The sequence below is a fragment of the Geotrypetes seraphini genome, chromosome 1 (assembly GCF_902459505.1).
Source record: "Geotrypetes seraphini chromosome 1, aGeoSer1.1, whole genome shotgun sequence".
Lineage (NCBI taxonomy): Eukaryota > Metazoa > Chordata > Amphibia > Gymnophiona > Dermophiidae > Geotrypetes > Geotrypetes seraphini.
Window position 1 is genome coordinate 534083286 of NC_047084.1, and position 27469 is coordinate 534110754.

Here is a 27469-nt window from a genome sequence, read left to right on the forward strand (position 1 = left end):
GATCTAAGCCGGTGGCGCTCTTAACTGCTTCCGGGGTTCAGAGAAGCGACTTCCGGTTTCTGACGCGCTCGAAACCTCCTATTTCCTTTTTCCGTTACAGTGCCACGCCGCACGATCAGCCTGCCGTCATTGCCGCATCCGGGAACGCGGCTGTGGAGTGAGTTGCATTCCTGAACTAATTCCTCCCTCGCTCCCTGCTGCCGCACTTCTCTGTACTCTGTGGCCGGCATTGGGAAATATTCGGGATGTTGCAAGCTGCGGAGCTCCAGGCTCCTCTCCTCGGTTTTTTGCTACTCCGGCTCCTGGGATGTGTCGGTGGCACCGAGATCACCTTCGAACTGCCAGATAATGCCAAACAGTGTTTCTACGAGGATATCGTGCAGGGCACCAAGTGCACCCTTGAGTTCCAGGTACTACGGGGCTCTGGTGGCCGCCCATTGAGGGCCGGCCATATAGCTTTTATGTTTCCCCCTTCATCTGATATACCAGATTGCTGCGTTTCTTTTAAAAGTTATAGTTCGTTTCCTTGGTAAATTTTTTTCCTCCGGAACTGGAGGGGAATGCTCCTCCGGCATGTTGCAGGTGTTTGTGTTTTTCTGTCCAGGATAACTTTAAAAGTGCTGCCTTCCTTTAAATTGCTAAATTCACAACAGGAAGCTGATTTCTTATACAAAAAGCGAGCTTCCTATTCCAGGCTGAAGAATCTTTGACAGATTTGATTTTTTACATCTATATCTTAGTTCTGTTATTTTTATTGTAACTTGATAACCAGACTCGCTGTTTATAAAGTGTGTCAAGAAGGATCTAAATAAAAATTTGAATAATTCTTGCTGTCAATACAAAAATTGTATAATACTGTAGAGGAAAAGCAAAAATATTTATAAATCTGTATGTTGATATTCTTCATGAGGGTCATTGGAAACTAATCGAAATGTAGATTTATGCTAAATGTCAACAAATGCATCCCCAAAAGAGCATAAATTAGCATATTCAAGAATTTGGTTTTGTTGCTAATAGAAATACTTATTTTGAGAGGCTGACTATATAACACTTATAAGATCAAGAATATACATGTACCTATATATTATATTGTATGATATGCTATGAGTTTATCTTATTGGGCAGACTGAATGGACTATGCAGGTTTTAAATCTCAAAACAACAACAAAGGTGACCAATGGTGTTCAGTCTCTTTTTATTGTGATTGACTCGACATGATCGTGTTTCGGCCCACAAGGGGCCTGCTTCAGGAGTCTTGTAGTTAAGTCGTGATAGACAGAATCACAATGCTCTTTTACTCTTTGAAAGTACTACTCCGTATAAAACCTGCATATGTAGCTGAACTGCTGGCTTGAAGAACCAATGTTAATCGGTATTAAAATAACCGACACTCTCAACCAACTGGCAAAAAATATGTTGGCAAGCTCCTAAGACAATGTCCAAAGTGGTGCTCTTGACCCAATAACATTCTCTTCCTCCCTCCCTAGAGGCAGCAGCCACAAATCTCCCTCCCTCCCATTACGAAGCAGCATGCAGCCGATCCTGACAACCCGTCCCTCTCGTTCCTGAAGCAGCAGGCTGCCGGTCCTGACAACCCCCCTCCCTCATTCACTCACTTAACACTAGCAGGAGCCGGCAAGCAGAGTAAGCGCCAGTAAACAGGCAGCTTCTGGCCACTCCCAGCAGAGCCTTTCCTCTTTTATCCTTTAAATGTGTGAGCTCTTAAGTCAGCCAGAATCATGAGGTGGCAAGGTATCATTCAAAAGAGCCAGAGGTTCCCAAAAGGCTTAGGGCAGCTGCCATGTTAGTATTTTAGATTGCTGAAGCTTTTTGATTAAGCATGCGGCAGGAAGAGTGTAAATAGGGAATCTTACATTTTATCAAACTAATAGGGTGAAGTATAAAGGATGAAAATGACAAAAATCATTCCTTATCCAAAACTGTATCTTATAAGTAGTCAGTGTTCTATGGCTAATTGCTGAGCTAAAGCCTTAGTAGAGAGGACTAACTAGGCAGTTAAACATTTTGTGCCTTCACTTCCAATTATATTGCTTTAGAACAGGCATGTCCAACAGGTAGATCGCCAGCCCCACTTGGCTCCATCTCTCCAGCAACTCGCCCCGTCGCTAGGAGAGAGCTCGTGCTGGGAGGTCGTCTGCTGAGGGCTTGCCGCTGCTGCTGATCCTTTGTCTGTCTTTCTTTTGTGCCGATAGTTTGTTGGTACCCCAGGGGGCCGCCCCGCAATGATATGCCACAGGCCCTGCCTCTCAGATTCGCCCATTCCTGCCTTCGCCCCAACACCCTTTAGCAGTCTGTTATATACCAGGCGATATCCATTTGCCCGGGCTTTACCTGAATACACTTACTGTATTAGTTGTGTCATGTGCTGTTTGTTGGTCACTTTATAGTTCGCTTTCATTAAACGTTTTCTGGAATACACAACAAAGTGTTAAGAATTTGGTAATTTAGGCGGGCTTTTCCAATTTTGTTCTAACTTGCCTATGCCTTGCCTTCATATTAGTTCAAACCACTGTGACTTTTACTTGCCTCTTCAATTTTATTTTGCCTAGGTTTTGCATTGATTCTACACTGCAATTTTATTTCGCCTTGCCTTTGCGTTGATTCTACACTGTGTGCAGAATTTATTAAATCGTGTGTGGTGGTTTTTGAACTTGTTTGGCGGTATTTGATTTTATCTGGTTTGCTGGACAGGTGTTTTGATTTTTTTTGATGATTGTTTGTTGGTATTTGATTATTATTGGTGCCAGTATGATGAATTCTTATTTTTACTTTTAGAACTGCATGTGTGCTTTTGGCATCTCCAGTCCTTGTATTGCACATCATCCAGAGGTATTCAGTTCCTGTTTATTTGTAATACTTTGGGAGAGTGACAGTTTTGGACCAGATTCAGCCAGTGTTTATACTTAGCAGATTTGGCCTTCTTACATCCAGCCACCCTAGTATAACAAAGATGAGTGTTCCAAAGAAGAGCAAAACCTATCACTTTCATGATGAATGGAAAATGGACTACTTCATAATCATGGTGAAAGACAAGCATTATTGTCTAATTTGTAACGCCCCAGTATCCTTGCCCAAAAAGGGTAATCTGGAATGTCATAAGGCTCTGCATAGCAATAGGTTTGATGCTGATTTTCCACCCAAAAGTTAAATTTGTAAACTGAAGCTCAAAGAACTTAAATAGAGATTGGCTATTCAGCAACAGTTGATGGCGAAGCCAAGGTCACATTCGGTCAATGCAACCATAGCATCCTTCAAGATCAGCAACCTGATCACAAAGAAATGCAAACCTTTCACTGAAGGAGAATTTGTAAAAGATTGTTTTCTTGAAGTAGCTGACAGTCTTTTTGAAGGATTTAAAAATAAGAAAGAGATCATAGCTGTTATTCAAGATATACAATTGTGAAGAAACACCGTTGTGCGGTGAATAGAAAAGATGTGTGGAGACACAACTGAACAATTGGAGGATGTTCCAAATTATGTTGCTTTTTCACTCCAACTGGATGAATCTACAGACATAAGAGACATAGCCCAGTTACTAGTCTCTATCCGAATGGTTTTTGAATACTTTGGTGTTAAAGAACTACTTGGAATGATCCCTTTAAAAGGGAGAAATACCAGTCAGGAAATATTCAGTTCTTTCCATCTTCTGTGACAAATCTTCCATTGCATAGACTTGTTTCCATCACTACTGATGGAGCAAGAGCAATGACAGGTGAGGTTAAGAGTTTCATAGCCCTCTGTACAGTATGACGACTTCCCAGATTTCCTTTCTTACCATGGCATCATTCACCAGCAAGTTTTGGCAAGCAAGAGACTCAATTCAAAAACTGTCATGGACATCACTTTCAAAATTGTAAATTCAGTTCGTGGAAGATCACTTCAAAGACGGCTTTTCAATCTTACTCTTGATGATGGAGCAGCAGAAATCATTTTGCACACAAATGTAAGGTAGCTAAGTAGGCACAGATTTCTGCAAAGATTTTGTGGTTTGCTGAATGAAATAAGAAGTATTTTTTTGAAGGAGCGGGGAGATGACCAAGCAGAGTTGGAAGATGAGGAGTGGTTAAGTGATATGAACTTTGAACTACAAGGTGAAAACAGATGCATTGGCGAGATGAGTACAGTTTCATCCTACAAGAGAAAATTTGAGCTAATGATGACTGACCTTGCAAACAATGCTTTTGATCATTTTCCTAATATGCAGGAACATCTGGGACAATATCCAAATTTTGTTTTTCAGAACGAGAAGTATATGACAGAAATCCATTCTGTTATCCAGGAATTCGAGAAATTGATTCTGTGACTTCCAAAAAATTGGAATAGTTGTGGAATACTTGTCATACCCATTCAAAGTAGATGTGGACATTAAAGAAACTGCAGTTGCTATCAGTAAAAATTACTCATTGAACAAGCCATCTCTTGAAAACAAAATATTAACCCTTAAAAATGACATTTTTCTCAAGACCCGTGCTGGGCAATAATCATTTTGGAAGCTAATGCCTAGAGACAAATTTCCCAACTTGGAGATGCAGTGAAGCTGTACATTCCTGTTTCGGTTCAACTTATTTGTGTGAATCTGCGTTTTACCATCTGAAAATGACAAGAGTATACAACATTCCAAGATGACAGATGAACATCTCTAGGATTCCCTAAGACTGGCGCTCACACAATATTCACCCAGCTTCAAAAAGCTGGTGGATGAAATGCAGGCTCAGATATCTCACTAATGAGCAAGAGCGAAATATTAAAGATTGTGCAAGATCAGCCTGGATCAATACTCGACCTAAATTTGAGGTTTGCTTTGCTACATTCCACTAGTCTTTGGATTCATTTGCTGCCGGCGCTAAGGAAGGAAAAATTATATTCTTACCTGTTAATTTTCTTTCCTTTAGATGCAGCAGATGAATCCAGAGCCCCACCCAGTCTGGATTTCTGCTGTGGCTTTGCTCGCAGGTTTGGCTCCACTTTTGGTTTAGGTTGGTGCTATTCTTTTTACTAATTGTTCCTGATGATTGGGCAAAGAGCGATACTAATTGGCCAGGAGGGGTTTCATCCAAGAATTACCTTTTGAATCAGTTCTCTATCTCCACCTGCTGGTAGATGTGTGCTATCCCACTAATCTGGATTCATCTGCTGTGGCTAAGAGAAAGAAAATTAACAGGTAAGAACATAATTTTTCCTTCACATTTAGGGCTCTCTTTGCTTCTTTAGTTGATCTAATCATTGTTAAACTTGATAATACTCGAAACTGTCTCGCATTTTCTACTTTGTCTGCTGATTATACATTTGCTTCTTAATACTTACTCCCACCAAGAGTGTAATTCTCTGTACCTAGTTCAGATCTCATGTTCATTCTAATTCTCAGGTTCTGCCAAAATCCTTCTTCACTTTGCTGCCACCAGCTTCACAACATCCATAAATTTACTCTCTTCATCTGTTGGTGCATCTTGTCTTCTCCTTGCTTTTCTGTCATTAAAATTATTACAAACAGGAACAAATTTGACCTTGTCACTCCCCTGTTGAAAAGTGCGCATTGGCTATCAATCCCACATCAAATTATATATAAAATAGCTATTCTCTCCTTCAAGTCCCAAAATACTAATGAACCAGCCTTTATCCACAAGCTTCTTATTCCACACGGACCTTCAAGAGTCTTACGATTCTCCTCTCAACATCTTCTTTATACACCATCCTTGAAAATCATTAGCACACATTGGGTCACTTCATTTTCAATTATGGCCCCTACAGTATGGAATTTCCTGCCACTTCATATCGGGGTGGAAAAAAATTTAGATAAATTTAAGGGAAATCCAAAGTGCTACCTCTTCCGAGATGCATATGACTGCTGAATAGACTTGAAAACAGCCAGCAGAGCAATGGAATACTCTTTAACAGTCATTTTCATCAAATTTTGTTTAGCCTCCTTCATCTCCATTCTGACAAATCTACTTCTCTTGGGAATCTCCACGCTTAAGTCTTTTCCTCTCTACCAGCAATTGCAGCCTTATGCAATCATATTCCAGGGTGCATTCTCCTCATCGTTGGATTACATTGAATTTCTTCCAGACTGGACAGCCTAGCTCCTATTTGTGTTCCTTTGTGTCCCTGTAATATGGAACTTCTTATTCACGTTTCAGCATGATTAAACCACCAAGATTCTCATGGCTCCATAGTAACCGAGGCAATCTTCATTCCATATCAGGGAACCCAAGGCAATCTTCAGTTCCATATCAGGGAACCCGTTCCTCTTCAAACTTTTCCAGTGTCTGGACTCAGAGTGAAAGAACCCTACTGCCTACTAATCTACAGTTTAGGCACTTCACAGCTTCGTTTCTGGCTCCCCTTTGCGTGAAAACTTCCATCTCTCTTTTCCAGTGTTGTCCACCCTAACTTCTTGATCAGCTAAACATGATAGTTTTACTGCATCATGTGCGCACAGCTTACCTGCTGGTATCTTCTCAAGGACTGGACTCTTAAACATATATCCTAGTTATAAAAATATCCCATTGTTTGGTACCCTGTCCCTCTTTATCTTCCTAGCTCCTTTCCTATAACCCTTCATTGTAGCTCCTTTTCAACCTAACCCTGTAAACCGTGCCGAGCTCTGCGCTTGTGGAGATGGTGTGGTATACAAACCTAAGGTTTAGTTTAGTTTAGTTTGTTTAGAATAAGATCTGGGAAATTATTCCTAAACTAGTGTTTAAGCCCGTTACATTAACGAATGCTAGAATATGTCTGTCTGTCTCTCTCCCTGGCCCCCTTTGTCTGTCTGTGTTTCTGTCTCTCTCCCTGCCACTGTCTCTTTCTTTCTTTCTGTCTGTCTGTCTCTCTCCCTGGCCCCCTTTGTCTGTCTGTCTGTTTCTGTCTCTCTCTCTGCCCCAGTCTCTTTCTTTCTTTCTTTCTGTCTCTCTCCCTCTTGCTGTCTGTCTGTCTTTCTTTCTCTCTCTCTCTCTCCCTCTCTCCCTCCCGCTGTCTGTCTTTCTTTCTCCCTGGCCCCCTTTTGTCTGTCTGTCTTTCTCTCTGTCTGTCTCTCTCCCTGGCCCCCTTTGTCTGTCTGTGTTTCTGTCTCTCTCCCTGCCCCTGTCTCTTTCTTTCTGTCTGTCTCTCTCCCTCTCGCTATCTCTTTCTTTCTTTCTCTCTCTCTCTCCCTCCCACTGTCTGTTTTTCTTTCTCCCTGGCCCCCCTTTGTCTGTCTGTGTTTCTGTCTCTCTCCTTGCCCCTGTCTCTTTCTTTCTTTCTGTCTCTCTCCCTCTCGCTGTCTGTCTGTCTTTCTTTCTCCCTGGCCCCCCTTTGTCTGTCTTTCTGTCTGTCTGTCTGTCTCTTTCTCTGGCCCCCCTGTAGTTCTGTCTTTCTGCCTGGCCCCCTTTGTCTCCTGACACCCTCCCCTAACACGTGACATCAGAGATGCTTCCAACGCAGGTGCGGCTCGTGAGAGGAGCTGCAACGGCGGCTTTGAACTTAAAAATAACTTCGGCAAGGGTAAGGAAGCTGCCCAGACCGCGGGCTGCAGAACAGTACTTGAGGGGCTGCGAGTTTGACACCACTGTTAGACGGAGTGAGGATGGGAGGGGGAGTCGCCTCCATGCGTCCCTGCTTAAGTTGCCTCCGCATGCACAGAAGAAATCACCGCTGACTCCTACTGCGCATGCGAAGCCATGAAGTTACAGAGCATGGATCACGCAGGTAGGGTTTTATTAGTGATTTCCATGGTGAAATTGACAACTGAGCTAAGAATGCTTTTTTGTTTGTTTGTTTTTTCAAGAATTTGAAGCCATCAGTTTAACAAAACTTCTCTGTCTGTGTCTTTCTCTGCTGTAGCTTAGGCCTCTAATAGTTTTTCTTCTCTGCTAGCATTGCAGTTTGGTAGATTGTGAAAAGGTAGGGTGGAGCCATTTAGTGCAGTGCTAATGCTGATGTGGCGGACAACCATGTGTAAACAAAAAATAGGCTGACCAGGTTTAGTGACTTAAAAGTTCTTCAGAAGATCTGATGAAATTATGTCTGTGTGTGCTTTATTTTAGGAACATAACCAATTTATTTTTCTCTGTTTTATTAGACTTTAAATCTAGCTTCTTAGATAATGCTCAAAGCAGTTAACACAAAATAGCAGTGTAATCAAATACAATAAAGATAAAGGTTCCCTAGCCCATCTGCTCTGTCAGCAGAGGCCATTTGACCTTTTTTTTTCTTATCAAAAAAGATTTGCTATGCCACCTTTGATATCAAAAATCTTTTTTATTTTGATTGTGGATGCTTCATTGTATACTTGGGTTGTTTTGGCATTTAGGAATCCTTTTACTAAAGCCATTTTACTTTGGCTAACAAAAAGGCATTTTTTTCCTTTTACAGTGGTACCTTGGATTACGAGCATAATCCGTTCCAGGAGCATGCTCGTAATCCAAAATGCTCGTTTATCAAAGCGAGTTTCCATTATTTCCTATGGGGAAACTCGCTTTGATAGGTTCCCCCCCCATGATAGGTTCCCCCCCCCACGAGAACCAGCATTGCTCCCCCTGAAGGCCCCCCCGTGAACCGGCACCTTCTCCCCCGCGATCCGCACACACCCCCGCCACCATCGGGCACCCCCCCCGCCGCAACCTGAGGTCCCCCAACCCACCCGAACCCTCTTCTTACTTTGCTGTAGCCTCCGCAGCGGCACCAGCACCAGCATGTCCTGTGTGTGGTGCCGGTGCCTGAAGATCTGCTTCCTGCGCTGGGCCTTGAGAGTTCACGTTCAGAAAGAACAGGAAGCAGATCTTCAGACACTGGCACCATGCACAGGACATGCTGGTGCTGGTGCCGCTGCGGAGGTTACAGCAAAGTAAGAAGAGGGTTCGAGTGGGTTGGGGGGACCTCAGGTCGCGGCGGGGGGGGTGCCGGATCGCGGGGGGGAGGATGCCGGTTCGCAGGGGGGGCGCTCGCAAATCGAAGTGCGCTCAGTTTCCGAGGCGCCGATTTTGTGAATGTTTTGCTCATCTTGCAAAACACTCGCAAACCGGTGCACTCATAAACCGAGGTACCACTGTATTTTCATTAATGGCTGTGCATGTGACCATTTAAAAAGAATTAACATATGAGCACTTACTGCTACCTATTTAGGTCATGGTATGGGCTCCTGCATTAACCGTGTGCTAACCAGTTAGCACACAGCAATATAGTTGCACTAACTGGTTAGACAGGAATGCCCACTCTCTGCTCCTGACACGCCCCCCCTAACACGCTTAGTAAAAGGACTTCCAATTAATCTAATCTGATCTTCTGTTTCTGCGTCGCTCATACCTAGGTAGGCTCAAGGCAACTTAAAGAGAGGGATGAGGAAGGAGAAGGGGAGGAGGGGTGGGAGAAGAGGAGGGTAGAAGGGGGTAGGGAGAGGTGATTAAGTGTCAAATAGATGAGTTTTCAGTTTCTTCCGGAATATGGTGTAGTTAGGTTCTGTCCTGGTCATTTCAGTAAGGTCATTCCAAGTTTTTATGCCTACAAAGGTGAGCATGGAGTGGAAAACACGTATAACATGTATTAACAAGTATAACACAAAAGATAACAAGAAGTTACAGTCACATAGAGAAATCTAAGGTGACAAAACTAAGCAAAATATGAATGAACAACAGTTTTGATAATTAAGTTTTCAGAGCTCATGGATAAACAAAAACCATGGAAGTCACCTACCACATTATCTGCCTTCCTTGCCCCTGGCTAAACAGTGCTTACCATTGCCTTAGACATAGGGAAAAGAAAAGGAATAAACCTAGCAAAAAGCTTAACTAAACATCAGTGAACAGCAAAAATATTTTAAAAAGTGCCGGATGTTCTGTAATTTACGTTCTCTCATTTCCAAAATAACTTTTCAGAAGAACTGTTATATCCCACCCTTCTGGAATCACTTATAGGGGAAATTTTGTATCTTCCAAAATTTGTTTGCTGCTGGCTGTGAGGTATGTGTTGATTGATGTGCCAGGTATATAAACCTTGTTAGGATTCAGCCATTGAGAATAGTCTCCCAAACTCAAACCAGTGAGAGAAAAAGAAATTTTAGCTATAAATCCTGTGTCAGTTGTATTCAACCTTATGGGAAAGAGATGCATATAAATAGCACTGCTTAGATTTCTCAACCATATTTACTTTACTATGTTCACTGGGATTTGTTCTGTGCATAATCATTACCTCCCTTCTGTACCCAAAACACCATCTGAGAGCTTTTTGCATTCTCCAGCATCTGTGCACTTTCAGGGAAAGGGATTGGGTCTTATATACTACCTGTTTTTTTGTAGTTGTACAACTATACTCAAAGTAGTTTACATACAGGCACTTCAGGCATTTTTCTTATCTGTCCTAGGGGGCTCACAATCAATCTAATGTACCTGGGGCAGTGGAGAATTAGGTGACTTGCCCAGGGTCATGGAGCAGTGCAGGGTTTGAACCCACAACCTCAGAGTGTGGAGGCTTTAGCTCTAACCACTCTTCTGGACATGGACTGCCCAGACACTAGTTTTCTTGCTATTTAGTACATATTGGTGCTTCCAGCGTGATTGGAGGGGGTTCAGAAGTGTCCTACTGTTGGTTTGCAATTGGGATTTGGGACAAGGCAGTAGACTGGCTTACCCACAATTGAGATTTCACAAACAGCTTATAGGCTAGATTCACTTACCTTCCCAATCGTGTCCGATCTGTGGCAGGCCAATGAATTCTCAATGCGTCCTCAAGCAAATGGGGGATGATCATATGCACGCCCCTCACCAACCGCACGGATCGCTCTCCAGCGATTCTGACGCATGCACAGACCATCTCCTTTGCCTATAGATGGCCTGTGCATGCTCACCGCGAAGATAGAGCGTGAAACTTTTTTTTTCTGTTATCACAGAGCTGGAAACTTTCGCAAGCCTGTGGATTTAACCTGCGGGTTGAAAGTGGGGCTGTACCGCGGGTTAAAATGATAAATTTCAAAATAACTCGGACAGTGAATCTTCTAGCGTGCACGTCCTTGCTAACAGATTAACTAACAGAGTTGCATTTTAGGTAATATCTGCTTTTATCTAATTATTTTTTTTACTGTCCTTACTCAGTATACATACATTTACATTATTCACACTGTAAAGGACTAAACTTTATGTGTCTATGCTGGAGATTCTGTTCGTAGTAGCTCAACTATTAAAGCTTTCTTACTGATGTTGCTTCGCTCAGCTCGCTAATCTGCAACTGGAAAAAATTTTGAAGTCTAATAAGTTTAAACTAGCTAGGAACCCCCGGATTTGTAAGTGGAATAAATGTTTTCTCCTATAGCGCACTGTATCCAAAACAGTCGTAAAAAAGAATGCAGGATCACATGATCCACTGAAGGCAGAAGACTGTAGTTTGGAACTCTAGAAAACAAATAGGCATTAACAATGAGGGAAAAAGTTACAGCTATCTCTCGCACCTGTAAAAATAAAGGGTTTATCTTACAACATGCAATAAACTAGAAACTAGTCAAACGTACTGGCAGTCAGTTTCCTATTTACCACCGAGCAGATTTCATCACATACAGGTTAGGACGTTTGTTTAATTCACTCAACTTTCATTTCGCTGGCTATGGAACGCCAGCCAATAAAGGCCTTACACCCCCTTGTTTTCACAGTTGGGGGGTCACCAGATGATAAGGTAGGCTGCGGACCCTATCATAAAACTGACTTCGCAACAACCCAATTGCTGTATATAATTTAGGTTTATTAGCAATAGACAAAAGTCAGCTTTTCATGGAACAACGAAGTACAGCACATTGAGCCAGTGAATACATACAGAGTGGCCACCTTCTGTCTATGGATCCATCCTAAAATTAAGCCAGCTGGTATGCCACTTATATACTTTTAGTTCATTAGACTAGCCTGGTTACAGATTACATACTCACTTTCTATTGGGTTGACACATTTATCATATCTACTAATTGTATAGTGTGCATTTTTATCTCGGAGCCATATCGAAGCATGATATCACCCAATATCAAAATCTGACTCCTCTCTGTTTCCCTGACAACGCATTCTTAATACCAAGTTCAATAATTTCTGAGAGCAGGCCCCCTCCCCTCCTGAGCTTCGTTGTCCTTCATTAGTTTAAATAACTTATGGTAGGACATCTTATCTTGCAGTAATGGTGCCTAGACTTATCTTCTTGTTCTTGTTTTGAGTTTGTCATCTTCTGGAAAGTCCTAAAACATCCAAGGCTGAGTCAGCAGATAACTAATGTTGTAATAGTTAGCAAATGCTTGCCAGCCTTCTGGGGGCAAATATGAATACAGAGCATATTATTTCTTGCTGACAGGGAAAGATATAAGAACATAAGCATTGCCCCTGACGGGTCAGACCAGGGGTCCATCGTGCCCAGCAGTCCGCTCCCGCCGTGGCCCCCCAGGCCCATGACCTGTAAGTGCTCCTAACCTAAAACGTTCATACCCTATGCATTTAATATCCTGTAAAGTAACCCTCTATCTGTACCCTGCAATCCCCTTCTCTTCCAGGAAGTCATCCAGTCCCTTTTTGAACCCCAGTATTGTACTCTGTCCTGTCACCTGTCCTGGAAGCGCGTTCCAGGTGTCCACCACCCTCTTGAGTGAAGAAGAACTTCCTTGCATTCGTTTTGAATCTGTCTCCTCTCAGTTTTTCTGAATGACCTTGTTTTTGTTGTCCCCGCTAGTCTGAAGAATCTGTCCCTCTCCATCTTCTCTATGCCTTTCATGATTTTATGAGTCTGTATCATGTCCAGAAACTAGAATTCAATAGCACAATGTCTCTCTTCAAAATATAACTTTTGGGGGCTCATAGAGGTCTTCACCTACATTTTCATGAAGGTCTTACTCCTGATTCTTCCTCAAAAACCACGGAGAGAGCAGGAGAATCAAAATCAGGGAAGAGAGCAGGAGAAGCAGAATCGGGCCAGAGAGCAGGGGTTTTTAAACAAGCGACTGGTCCTCTCAGCAGTCGCTTGTTTTTTGATCGGGCAGCCCAATCGGTGTTGCTGAAATTGTTTTGTGAATCGTGTCCTTCCTACTTTGCATGCTGTTCCCCCTCATTTACATGTGCGGATCGGATCGGAGGATGGTCGGCACAAAGGTTAGTGAATCGGATCAGTACACGATCGGTGGGCTTAGTGAACCTAGCCCTGTTCTTTCCCAGTATGTTTCCTTTATATGTTTATAAGTGAGCCATGTTGATTTTATTTATTTAATCTGATTTCCAGTGCAATAGGTGTTATTCTGTATAAACAGGCAATTTTCCCATCGCTGCACATTTGCAGAAGGAATCCACTTCGGATTTTTTCAGTGACCCTCCTACTTCAGTAGGTGCTCTACTACCACCTACAGTTTTTTCCTTCTGTACACAAGACTGAAGGAGTGTTTCTGTTTTGCGCTTCCTTTTTTTCTGTGTTTTCTTTGGTTTGAGATGTTTGAGTGAGAGGGAAAGGAAGAAAGAGGAAAATTGGGCATAGAGAGAAAGAGGAGAGAGATAGAGATGCATGGGGAGAGAAGGATGAGAGGAGAAATGTTGGATATGGTGGTGGAAAGGGAATAGAGGGACAGATTGAAGGGGATGCAAGGGGGAGGAATGTTGGGCATAGTGATGGCAGGAGATATGTGGCATGGTGTTGGAGAGGGGTGATAGAAGGAGAAATGGGCATGGGGCTAGTGGGCAGTGGTGAAAAATGCTCATGATCTCGGGGATGAGAGAGGGAGACATGTTGGATGTGGCAGTAGATGGGGTGGGAGAGATGCCTGGAGCTCTCAAGATGGATAGAGAGAGAGGGTGGAGGAGAGAGGAAGAAAAGTTGGACTCATAGAGGGACAGAGAGAGATGTTGGTTGGGAAATGGAATGAGGTCTGGATGAGAGGAAGCAGAAAGAAATATTGGATACACCAAAGGAAGTGTAACCAGAGACTCATGAAATCATCAGACAACAAAGGTAGGAAAATGATTTTATTTTCAATTTACTGATCAAAATGTGTCAGTTTTGAGAATTTATACCTGCTGTCTATATTTTTAGTTGTTACTGAGGTGACACTGCATATTTTAAAGTCATCTTCCTTGACCTCTTTGAAACCCCCCCGAATATAATGATATTAACATTTTCTCTGTGTATGGTGTGATTTGTGGGGGGGTTTTTTGTGGTTACCATTATGTATTAATAAGATTATACTGTGTGTATATGAAAAATGGATGGAAGAAATTGCATAAAAATTAGTACTGTTATTATGAGGATGGAGTCGGGGGCGGAGTTTGAGCGGGGGTATTCTGTTGGTATTTGTTAGGCTTAGGGCAGCGGTCTCAAAGTCCCTCCTTGAGGGCTGCAATCCAGTCGGCTTTTCAGGATTTCCGCAATGAATATGCATGAGATCTATGTGCATGCACTGTTTTCAATGCGTATTCATTGGGGAGATCCTGAAAACCCGACTGGATTGCAGCCCTCAAGGAGGGACTTTGAGATCCCTGGCTTTGGGGTTAACTTGGCTTGAAAAGATTGAGAAACACTGCTTTAGAGGAGTCTTAATGGCAATTTCTCTTCAGTTTTTGGGGCATGCTTTAAGGCCCCTAACTTCAGAACTAGAGTTAAAGGTGCTACTGAAAACTTCCATAATGTCATCAGACTGTGCTTCTGAAATCTGGTAGCTTTGTGACCATATAATAATGACCAGTACTTTACAATATCTGGTCTAAATGTTAATATCTTCAAATGCTTCTACTTGCATAAAATAATAGGTTGAAGCTAAGGTTTTTTTTCATTGTATTGGTTGATCTTACCCATTAAATCAGTGTCTTTCAAACTTTCTTGAGCTGGGGCACACTAAAGGTAGTGGCCATGGCTCAAGGCACCCAGAAGTGCACGGATGTTGCCATGATGACATCACGCGCATGCGTGACATCATCACATTGACATCCACACATGCACAGAGGCCCTCCAGACAGGCCCTGAAATGGCAGTAGGGCATGCCAGCAGAGAAGTCTAACAAATATCAACTGAGTACCCCCAACCACAGACCACCCAAGCTCCTCCCCAAATCCCGGCCCCTTTACTAATTGTAATGCAATTTTTCCCATTCATTTTTCATATACACACAATATACAGTGGTACCTTGGATTACGAGCATAATCCGTTCCAGGAGCATGCTCGTAATCCAAAATGCTCGTTTATCAAAGCGAGTTTCCCCATAGGAAATAATGGAAACTCGCTTTGATAGGTTCCCACCCTCCACCCCCCCCCCCCCCGAGGCCAGAATCGGCATTGCTGCCCCCCGCGATCCGGCACCCCCCCCCCCACCATCGGGCACCCCCAACCCACCTGAACCCTCTTCTTACTTTGATGTAGCCTCCGCACCTGCACCAGCATATCCTGTGCTGTGCTGTGCCGGTGCCCGAAAATTTGCCTCCGGTGCTGGGCCTTGAGTATGTGCGCATGCTCAAGGCCTGAGAGTTCACGTTGGAAGTGAGAGTTCACGTTGGACGTGAACTCTCAGGCCTTGAGCATGCGCACATGCTCAAGGCCCAGCACCGGAGGCAGATTTTCGGGCACCGGCACAGCACAGCACAGGACATGCTGGTGCAGGTGCGGAGGCTACATCAAAGTAAGAAGAGGGTTTGGGTGGGTTGGGGGGACCTCAGGTCGCGGCGGGGGGGTGCCGGATTGTGGGGGGGAGGATGCCGGTTCGCAGGGGGGGCGTTCGCAAATCGAGGCATGCTCGGTTTACGAGGCACCAAGTTTGCAAATGTTTTGCTCATCTTACAAAACACTCGCAAACCGGTGCACTCGTAAACCGAGGTACCACTGTACATAGCAAATATAAATTCTCAAAACTGATACATTTCATTTGAAAATATAATCATTTTCCCTCCTTCCCCCCCAGTGGTCATACTCCTCCCTCCTTTCTCCCCTCCCCCCTCCCCCCCATGATCCGACACTACCAGACTTCCCTCCTTCCCTTCTATTCCCTGGTCTGATATCTCTCCATTCCTTTAGTCATCTCTCCTCCCCCTCCTCCCCAGTGTAGCATTTCTCTTTCCCTTCCTCCTTTCTGGCCCCCCTCCCAGTCCAACATTTCTCCCTCCTTTCCACCAATCTTAATATTTTTTCTCTCTTCCTCCTGCATGCTTCTCCTCTGGTCCTCCTTCCCTCCCCTAACCAACATCTCTTTCCCTCCATGAGTCCAACTTTTCACTCTGCCCTCTCCCCCTTCCCTCCGAGTGTGACATTTCTCCTTCCCTCCTTTCTGTCCTCCCCATCCATCTCACTCTCTCCATGAGTCCAACCCTTTCTGCCTTCTCCACACTTTTTTTATCTCTCTCTCTCTCCTTGCCTCTTCCCTCGAGTGACATCCTTCCTTCCCACTCCCCAAGCCATGTTCTATCCCTATTTCCCATTTCTCCCTCTCTCATCACTCTCACTCCTCCTGTAACAATTTTCCTTCCTTCTCTTCCCTCCAACCCCACTCACAGCTGATATGCTCTTTCCCCATCTATCATCTCATCCTCCCCTCCTGTGTGTAGCATCTTTCCTTTCCCTTCTGCTAGGTCCAACAGTACCTATTCTCCCGTCATCCTCCCCCTTCATCCTGTCCAGCAGTACCCCTTCTCCCTCACCTTTCCCTCCTCCCTTGCCAAGCAGTACTTCTGCTGTCTAGTGGCAGCTGAGTGTGTTTTTAACTTGGCCATAGCTGCCTCGAGGTTTAATTTAGGCGCGGTTTTCATCAATAGCCTTGGGAGCTTTGCTAGACCAGCCCATTACAATGATGCGACTTCCTCTTTCAAAAGAAGAAGTCGCATCATTGAAATGGGCCAGCCTAGCAAAGGCCCCGAGGCTGTTGATGAAAACCGCATCTAAATTAATCCTCACAGTAGCTCTGTGACCAAGCTAAAAGCATATTGAGCTGCTGCTTTCTGTTCCGGGGATGCTTAGAAGACATGAAAGGCAGAAGTCCAGGGAGATACGCGACGAGAGGCAAGTCAGCTGGCCAGCGCTTCCCTTCCTCATCTGTGAGCCGCGGCACACTTGGAATCTCAGGAGGCACACAGTTTGTGATGATCTGCATTAAATGATCTGTTACTTCTGGACCATTCTAGGAGAAACCTAAGAGGGATCCTTAAAAAAAGACTTTGTGTCATAGGTAAATGGACTATTGTTTCCTAACCATCCATCTTTACCATGTAGGTGATCACTGGAGGTCATTATGATGTTGACTGTCGCCTGGAAGATCCAGATGGTGCTGTACTGTACAAGGAGATGAAGAAACAGTATGACAGCTTCACCTTCACTGCATCCCGGAACGGAACATACAGATTCTGTTTTAGCAATGAGTTTTCCACATTTACCCACAAGACAGTGTACTTCGACTTCCAGGTTGGAGAAGATCCTCCTTTGTTCCCTAGTGAGAACAGAGTCACTGCACTTACTCAGGTAAATAGTGGCTGATGTGAATTAAAGCCTTGTTCCTTCCACTGTCACATTTAGTCATCTCATTTCTTAGGCGACACAATCATATCTTCACATATCTTCACTAGTGGGAAAAAGGCAATAGCTACTATCTGTTGGAAGTCAGAGCTAATGGTAGCTCAAGACTCTTGACCTTACAACATTCTTGAGTGGCTAATGGTAGCCACTGAAGACCCATGACCTTACAACATTTTTTAAAATGCTTAATTTCAGCTAACTTATGGGCAACCATTATATAGCTTCTGTCAATGCAACAGTGCTTTGTAGAGAAATGCTTTGTTTTGCTTTTTTTTTTTTTTTTTTTTTTTTAAGGGACACAAAAAAATGAGAGAACCTGTAGTTTATGGAATATGATGGATGAAAAGCAGAAGGAGAGGACCTGCTTCAGTTTAGCAGAGTATAAACTGTAGGAAGAAGAAGGCCCGTGGCCTAAGGAACACTGGTGAAGTGTTCTTTATAGTGCTTCACTCAAGGTTCAGGAAACTTACATTATTTCTTTTCCCCTTTTGACCAGAAACAGAATCTTGTGTTTTTAATATAATTGCCTTATTTATTATATCCTGGGGTTTTTTCTAGTTTAAAGCGATTCTTAACTCTAGCATGACATCTACCTGGGAGGAGAAATGAGTGAATCAATTTCCATTCTCCACCCCTTTTATTTTTAGAGAGCTGGCATTGGCTTTTCAAATCTGTGCCAGCACTTTTTAAATAAATCACAAGAAGGTGTGATGTCTAGTCCCTGTACTTTTTGGTTCACTATGCCAAGGCAGTTTTTTCTATTCACATCTCTCGTGGCCTTATCTCCAGGGGGCAGTAGTACCAGCAGACTAAGGCTTGGTCAAATGAACTTAAAAGCAGTAATTTAGTCATTGCAGCATTCCAGTCCAACAGGTAATTCTGTTCCTTACTTTGCTTTTGTAACAGAGTGTACACAACCTTTTATAAATGAGGCCACCATTTCCCTACACTTCCTATCTGAAAGTCCTGACTGCATCATTGTTGGTATACCCAGAAAAGAGAACTAAATGTAACATGGTAGCTGAGAGGAAATGCAGCAGCAAACCTTTTCCTGCTGGCTCTTATCTACAATAATGCAAGGTGGAACTAATAATGCCATACCCAGAAAAGCTGGATTAATTGACTTTGCAAACAAGTCCATACAGTAGAACTGGGAGAGTGGGTATTGGGCAAAAATGGGACTGAGCTACATTTTTATATTAGCTCCTGTTTCTGATCCAAATGCACAGATTTTGGGGAAATAAATGTTCCAGCGCAATAAGTGAGACATTCTAAACAGATGGTTAGTGTCCCCATGGCCACATGCCATCTGTAGAAGGAATCCACTCTGGATTTTTGTCAGTGCCTCTGCTCTACTTCACTGGGCTCTTTAGTTCTCTCTACAGTTTTTCCCTTTGCATGCGTGTCTGCAGGAGTGTGGTATTCTGCTCTTCGCAATTTATTATTTTATTCAGTGTATTTTTTGTCCCTTTTTCAGCGATTATTCAGCTCTGCCTGTATTAAGATTTCACAGACTTCAGTCTGCAGCTGACTGGCCAATCCCTGGTGGTACCTGTCAGCCATTCTGCATTTATTTCGTAGGAACTCGGGGCCATCCTCATCTTTCTCCTTCTGCCGAATGAGGGTTCTAGCACAGGCTGTTTGGCATCCGTTGGAGACTTGACAATGTCTCGCAGGTTGCTGGCTGAATCTTCTCTCCTCCGCTCGTCCATCGGTCTGCAAGGGTAAGGTCTGACTGGCAACCTGAAGATTAGTGTTGCAGAGACATTCCCAAGCATGAGGCAGTGATTTTCTGATTCCAGCTATTGACAGAGAGCTGAGGCAGGCTGCAGCACATTTTTGTCACAGTGAATAAAGGCTGTAACAGGTTTTGAGGTGAATCGGGGAGGTTTGAAATTCAAAGTTTTGAGGATTTATGCATGTCCCTTTGTGTTCCCCCTCCTGAAAAGTTCTAAAATCGCCATTTTTAAAGTTTGTTTAATGTTAAAAAAAAAATTGCATTATTGGCGTGAGTTTCCTAATGGTGGCCATCTTGGATTTTTAGTGATCCTTTTTTTCAAAATCTCCCTGCTTCTCCAAAACTGCAATTTTTGCCTCAAAACCTGTTGGGATGGAATACTTGGGCTCTCCTGATGTGACTTCTTGTCAGGATTATACAAATTGAAGAGCGTTTTTGTGCCACGTGGTGCACCCGGGAGAGGTGGCAGCGTCCAGCTTAGCCTCTACCCTGTTGAAACAGGTAACAAAGGTTTGGGCTGGCCTTCTCTAGTTTCAGGGCTTGGCATGGCTACTAGTTCCATGGTTTCCGGTAATCCCAACTGTATGCGAGTGCCACATTGCAGAGATTTTCCTAGAGCTCTTGGCCCATGTATGCCTGCTACAGGCATTTCCAGTCTTCCACCTCCCATCCTGCACCCTCTGCCAATAAGGCGCAATGATGCCAGGCCGAGGGATGCCCCTCTATAAATAGGGGGCAGACTCTTAGCGTTCCTGTCCGCCTGGGTTCGTATTTTGTCTGACCAGTGGGTCTTGGACATTATTCGGTTGGGCTACAATCTGGAATTTACCCAATCTCCGACGGACTGGTTTGTGGACTCATTTGTGGGGTGGCCAGACAAGGCACTAAAGATTCAAGCCACTGTTCAGTGCTTGCTGGATATTCAAGCTATAGAGCCGGTGTCACCCAGCCTCTCAGGCTCAGGCAAATACTCTATATACTTCATCATACCAAAGAGAGGCTGTGAAGATTGGAGGCCTATTCTGGATCTTCAGCAGGTTTTTCAAGGTTCCAAGCTTTCGCATGGAGACAGTGTGATTGGTCATTGCAGCGGTGGCCCCAGGAGAGTTCCTTGGCTTTCTGGATCTCACGGAAGCCTACTTTCACATTCTGATATTTCTAGCCCACCGCAAGTTATTGCGCTTTCATATCCTAGAACAGCATTACCAGTTCTCGGCTCTGGCCTTTGGACTGGCAACAGCTCCCCATACCTTCGCCAAGGTGATGGTGGTCATAGTAGCTTACCTGCAAAAAATGGGTCTGCAGGTACACCCTTACTTGGATGACTGGCTAATCAGGGCTCCTTCATTGGCCAAGGGTGATCCAGGTGCTGTAGGACCTGGGCTGGATCATAAACTACAGAAAAAGCAATCTGACGCCTATGCAGTCACTGGAATATCTGGGAGTTCTCTTTGACACGCACAGACTGAAACTGTGTGCCCAGATTTCTTCCCTTCTGGAGCTGCCGGCTCCTTTGGTGTGGGACTATCATTAGATCCTGCGTCTCTTCATCTTGCTTTACACTCACTGTGCTCCACACAAGGATGCATTACAGTCCTGTCTTCCCTGGACTCTGGAGACTCGGGCCAGAATGATCTAGTGGCTTCTCTTGTTGTTGCTCTGCAGGGTCATTCTGCTACAGATTGCCTCCTGTATTGTGGTGATGACAGATGCCTTTGAGGCTGGGTAGCCCACTGAAATCATTGTCCTTTCCAGGGGTGTTGGACACCCTCTCAGAGGAAATGGTCAATAAACTGGTTAGAGTTGAGAGAAATTTGTCTGGCTCTGGTGCGATTGCAAAAGACTCTGGAGGGCCAAGTAATTGGGGTTTCTCCCCAATGCAACGGCAGTAGCCTATGTCAATCGCCGTTGCATTGGGGAGAAACTGCCCAATGCATTGGGGAGAAACTGCCGTTGCATTGGGGAGAAACCCAATGCAACGGCAGTAGCCTATGTCAATCGCCAGGGAGGGACCAAGAGCACCCCTCTGGCTCAGGAAGGTCTACCTTCTTTTTTTACAGGCGGAACGTCATCTCCAGTGCTATCAGGATGTAAACCAGGCGTGGATGTTATTTAAAAATACCATTGTGGAAGCCCAGACCAGATATATTCCACGTATTAGCAAAGTTGGAGAAAAGAGGAAACAAGAGCTGGCATGGTTAAAAAGTGTAGTGAAAGAAGCCAAAAAAGCATTCTTTAAAGAATGGAAAAAGGATCCAAATGAAGAAAATAAGAAGAGACACAAGCATGCAAAGCATTGATAAAGAAAGCTAAGAAAGAATATGAAGAGAAACTTGCCAAAGAAGCATAAACTCATAACAATTTTTTAGGTACCAGAAGCAGAAAATCTGTGAGGGAATCCGTGGGACCATTGGATGATCAAGGAGCAAAAAGGGTGCTCAGGGAGGATAAGGCCCTAGCGGAGAGACTGAATGAATTCTTTGCTTCGGTCTTTACAGAAGAAGATGTAAGAGATCTACCTGAACTGGAAATGATTTTCAAGGATGATGATGCGGAGGAACTGAAAGAAATCTCGGTGAATCTGGAAGATGTACTAAGCCAAATCAATAAGTTAAAAAGTGGTAAATCACCTGGACCAGGGTACTAAAAGAACTCGAACATAAAATTGCTGACCTGCTGTTAGTGATTTGTAATCTGTCCAGGGCCGGATTAACCAATAGGCCAAGTAGGCATGTGCCTAGGGCCCGAAGTTGTCAGGGGGGCCCTATAAAACAGACAGCTTGGTTTGTTTGGGTTTTTTTTCTTTGGCAACGCAGGCCCCCTGGGAAAGATCGGCAGCGCTGAGCCCCCCCAGGAAAGATTGGCAATGCTGCCCCCCCCCCCCCCCGGAAAGATCGGCAGCGCTGGGCCCTCCCCCCAGGAGATCAACAACACTGCCCTCCCTGGCATCACCACCAACCAACCTGAATAAGTGACGGAGGGAGTGGACCAGCAGATGCAAAGAGTTGCTGCAATGTCCCGCGATGACTGCGTCTGCCGGCTTTGCTCAGGGAAGAGGTAAGTGACGTTGGAGGGGTTGGACATTGTTTGTTTTGAATTTTTAAAAAAAGAAATACAAGTGGAAATAAAGAAGTAAAGAAGAAAACAGATAAATGGGGGCGGGACATGGGTGGGGTAAAGGCAGGGCATGGGTGAGGCAGGGCCATGGGGGCCCAGTGTACTTATGTGCCTAGGGGCCCTTAAAGAATTAATCCTGCCCCGAGTCTGTCACTAAAATAATCTGTAGTACCTGAAGATTGGAGGGGGGCCAATGTTATGCCGATTTTTAAAAAGGGTTCCAGGGGAGATCTGGGAAATTACAGACTGATAAGCCTGACTTCAGTGCTGGGCAAAATGGTGGAAACAATGATAAAAAATAAAATTGTGGAACACATAGACAACAAACATGATTTAATGAGACAAAGCTCAGGGCCCCATCTGGAGGGCCTCTGTGCATGTGCATCCATCATCACATTGACGTCCGTGCATGCCTGGAGGCCTTCCAGCTGTGACCCCAAGTTTAGTGTGCCAGGGCTTGAAAAAGTTTGCGACACACTGATCTAGATTGATTAGATTGTGAGCTCATTAGAGTAGGGACTGTCTCCTTCGTGACTATGTACAGCACTGTGTACATCTGGTAGTGCTCTAGAAATAATTAATAGTAGTAGCCCACTTTGCCAAGAAGCAATCAAAATTTGGTTTTGGGCGATTCCTTGCAACATATTTCTCAAAGCAGTTTATCTAGCAGAAAAACAGAATGTCTTAACAGACAAGTTGAGCAGACTCCTACAACTTCACGAGTGGTCACTCGACTTTTCTATATCACATATTCAAGGATTGGGGAACTCCAGAAGTGGATCTCTTTGCTTCCCCTCACAATCATAAGTTTCTAGTCCTCTGTTCTAGAATTTATACTCTCAATCACCTGGAGTCTGATGCCTTCCTCCTAGACTGGAGAAAAATTTCTATATGCTTTCTCTCCAATACCTCTAATCAGGAAGACTTTATTCAGACTTCACCAAGAACAAGCAACCATGATTCTCATAGTGCCCCGGTGGCTGCATCAACCATGGTTTCCTCTTCTCCTACAATTCAGTGTACGAGATCCCTTTTCGCTTCAAATCTTTCCAACATTGCTGACAGAGAACAAGGGTTCTCCATCCCATTCTACGTTCGTTGTCTCTTACAGCATAGTATCTTTCTCTCAACAACTAGATACTTTACCACTTTCTGCACCAGTGTCAGCCATCATTCAAGCTTCTAGAAAACCTTCCACATAACACTACTATCGCTTTAAGTGGCCCACTTCATAGTCTGGTGCAATCTCAACTCACTGGATCCAATCACACGTCCTCTCCCATTAGTCCTGGACTACTTGCTGCATCTCTCTAACTCTGGTCTCAAGACTACTGCAGTAAGAGTACACCTCAGTGCTATTACAGCTTTTCATACACATCTGGATAAAAAGCCATTAATACATCCTCTAGTTTCCAGATTCATGAAAGGCCTTTTTCATATAAAACCACCAATCAAGCCTCTTCTAGTTACTTGGTATCTTAATGCTTGTTTGTTTTTTTTATTCATTTATAACCCACTTTTTCCAGAGCGGTTCACAATACTTGTACTTTCCACTCTGATGAAACTCCCATTTGAACCACTCTCGTCTTCACCTTTCAAGTTTCTCACTTGGAAAGTTGTCGTCCTAATCTGCATCACATATGCATACCTAGTCAGTGAATTTTGAGCACTTGTGTCAGATCCACCTTATACCATGATAGGGTAGTTCTTCACACTTATCCCAAGTTCCTCCCAAAAGTCTTCTCAACTTTCATATGAGCCAGTGTATAGTTTTCCCCTGTCTTCTTTCCAAGGCTACTTTCTCACACATTCCACACATTGGACTGTGAATGTGCTCTTGCTTATTATTTGGATCAGACCAAACCTCACTGAAATTCCATTTGGTTGTTCCTCTCATTCGATCCTAACAGACTTGGAGCTCCTGTCACCAAGAAAACCATCTCTACGTGGCTAGCGGACTGTATCACCTTTTGCTGCACTCAGACTGGGCTGTCACAGGAAGGTCATGTCACAGCACCAACAGTAAGAGCAATGGCAACTTCAGTAGCCCATCTACGTTCCACTCCCATCAAGGACATCACTTAAGCAGCCACCTGGTCCTCAGTTCATACATTCACATCCCACTTTTGTTTGGAGAATCATTACAGAAGGGATAGTCTGTTCTGCAAAGCAGTTCTCCAAAATGTATTTTCCACTTAGATGCCAGCTTCCCTCCGACCCTTCTAAATTTGCCAGACTCATGTTAATATCAAAATGTATTTGCCGCACACATGATTCTGTCAGCTAGGGAATCCCACATGTGAGAATATGTTGCCTGCTTGTCCTAGAATAAAGCAGTTACTTACCTGTAACAGATGTTATCGGAGGACAGCAGGCAGATATTCTCACAACCCCTTCCACCTCCCTAATTGGCTTCTTAGCTTTTTTTTACTGAACTGATGGTCCCATAAGCCGATGTCGGGTGGGAAGGCACCGGTGCATGCGCGTTTCAGGAGATCTTGAGACTTTTCAATCTTTTAAAGTGTTAGTAAACTTTTGCACGTCCGTACCAGGTTCTGTGGATGATGGCACCCACATGTGAGAATATCTGCCTGCTGTCATCAGATAATACCTGTTAAAGGTAAGTAACTGTGCTTTTGTTTTGAGGTTTAATTACAATTTATTATAGAGGAGATGCTAGCATGTAGCACTTCGTAATAACTGCCAATTTTTTTTCTCTCTCTACATATACAAAAGAAACAGCAGGAATATTTCACAAGCACTCCCACCTTTCTTCATTTATAACAACACTGGATCTTTACCCCCCAGATCTGCAGAAATCTTACCAATTTGTTCAGGGAAGGTACACAGAAGCTAGAGCATGTCTGTGCAATAAAGTCCATTTGGTAAAAGCAGCACACCTTCTGTTTAAAGATGAACCCCCCCAAAAAAAAAAAAAAATATATATGGAGCATAGGGGAGTAAGCAACAGAAGCAAATTAATTGCTGAAGAATCTAGCTGCCATTGCTGGTATATCTGGGGATTAAAAACAACTGACTAAAAAATGTTTTTTTCACCATCTTGGTATAGAATTTTTTGTCAAACATGATAAATGTTGAGATTATAGAGGACAAACAAAAGAGCCTTTAAAAAAAACAGCTAACCAAACTTGTTTTTTTTAATGTAGATGGAATCTGCCTGTGTTTCGATCCATGAAGCTCTGAAGCCTATCATTGACTATCAGACTCACTTCCGTCTTCGGGAGGCGCAGGGCCGCAGCCGGGCAGAGGACCTGAACATGCGTGTGGCATACTGGTCCATAGGGGAAGCCATCATCCTCCTGGTAGTGAGCGTTGGACAGGTGTTCCTCCTGAGAAGCTTCTTCTCTGATAAAAGAACCACCACAACCCGTGTTGGGTCATAACCAGTCTCATGGGATGGAGCCTCCCAAGCACTGTATACTAGACGTCCAGCTACACGATCACTATTTAGTTCCTGTAGGCACAGGAGGACTTTGAAGATTGGTAACATTTTTACCCTGGGACACCTTCCCCAAAAGTTGCAAAAAGGGGGGTGGGTACCTTTTTTTTATTTGACCTGTTAGGAGAATTTTTGGGACTTGTTTACTCTGTCTGTGTTACCTGTTAAATTTTTTTCTCTTTAATGTCTTGATACTTAAATATGTTTGTTTGAACAATAAAATGGAAGAGGGGAAGCAAAAAGCTGTGGAGGCAGTCTAAGAACTTAACGTGGAATTAACTTGTGTTCCAAAAGCTTATTTCTAGCTTGAATGGTGAACGCAGCTGCAAGAAGATGTGGTTTGATTCCTTCTGGACAAACACCCCTAAGCTGCTCTTCACTTTAAATTTGTTGCAAGTTGTCTGCCTACTCTCAGTGGCTCCTTAGTAACTTACATCTCAGGCATTGACACTTAATACTAAACCAAGGTAAATACTTACCTGTGTGCAGGCTGCTTTTTTAAACTGCTTCCCCTCCTTCCAATTTTTAAAGTCGTACTTCCTCTGTTAAAGGAAAACCAAATCTACTGTATTTCCTGGTAATCTGTCTCCCCCTTCTTCCACCATTATGGGGCTAGACATTGTTCTAGGAAAGCTGAAGTACATTTCCATAAAGTTAAACATGTTCTGAAGTTAATCTTTATGAAATAAAGCGTGAAAAGGATTCATTTTTTAGATTACTTTTTAAGCTTAACTCATCAGCATCAACCTAATACCTGAACTGTGCTGGAAGCTGGGAAAGCTGTGTGTTTTGGCTTGGACAGGATTACCAGCAGATTTTGCTGGGTTTGTATAGCTTTGGTTTTGGCACATACAGTGAAAATTAAACTGTGTTAAGTTATTGTACTCCAACTTGAAAGTAGAGGATTCTGCCTTGTGCAGTGCCTGCAATGCTTTGATGGGTGATTACACACTACGCTACTGCTGCTTTTTATAAAAGGATAACGGGTGGGGATTTGGGTTTTATAAAAGGATAACAGGTGGAGATTTGGGTTTTTTAATAGGAGCTTAATGTTTCATTCATTAACAGCATTAGCCAGCAGTTAAATGGCCTTATGATAGTGTAAGGGCACCAACAAGAAGTGATTTTTTTTTTTCCTTAGCTTATTTGGATGTCCCCCTTTTTGTAAAGTTTTGTTTCACTTTTAAGAAAGCTCCTCTTTGGTTATTCCCACCATTCCAGCATTTGAGCGTACATCAGTATTTTTGCTGTACTGATACTTCCCAGGGTATGGTATGGAGAATTGGGTTATAGTTATAAAAACATAATCCTGTTATCTCAGGTGTAAAAACTTAAAACGTAAGGACAAGTTAGTGAGAAAATAAGAGTCCAGAAACTACAAATTAATTTTTTTGAGTAGTCAAAATAAGATTACATCTGAAATAGCTACTATTTGCTCATTTGTTGATCAAAAGATACAAATGAGTTTCTGGTTCTCACACAGTTCAGCCTGCTGAATTATCAGGAGACAAGGTCTGAAAAATGATGGGTAAAATGTGACATACCATATTTAACAGAACATAAGAATAGAGAAATTTCACATTTTCTCAGTGTGTGGACCTCATTCCAACGGTCAGTCCATCTGTCAGATGTTTTTGAAGACACATACCTAGTGGGTACTTTAAAATGCC

The 27469-nt window shown here is 43.5% G+C and overlaps 1 protein-coding gene across 1 annotated transcript; it reads left to right on the forward strand.

Moving 5' to 3' along the window:
• On the forward strand, positions 1–27174 carry LOC117352569 (transmembrane emp24 domain-containing protein 7). The gene is made up of 3 exons (XM_033929076.1): positions 1–410; positions 17185–17430; positions 25507–27174. Exons 1-3 carry the CDS (start codon positions 246–248, stop codon positions 25741–25743), a joined length of 648 nt encoding a protein of 215 aa, XP_033784967.1. The 5' UTR covers positions 1–245; the 3' UTR covers positions 25744–27174.
• Positions 27175–27469: the final 295 nt, after the last annotated feature.

What these genes read in the sequence shown, in the direction of transcription:
- LOC117352569 (XM_033929076.1), top strand. Translation starts at nt 246, where the DNA reads ATGTTGCAAGCTGCGGAGCTCCAGGCTCCTCTCCTCGGTTTTTTGCTA. An exon ending in AGTGCACCCTTGAGTTCCAG is followed by an intron (nt 411 to 17,184) that starts GTACTACGGGGC and finishes TTTACCATGTAG; the next exon opens with GTGATCACTGGAGGTCATTA. An exon ending in GAGTCACTGCACTTACTCAG is followed by an intron (nt 17,431 to 25,506) that starts GTAAATAGTGGC and finishes TTTTTAATGTAG; the next exon opens with ATGGAATCTGCCTGTGTTTC.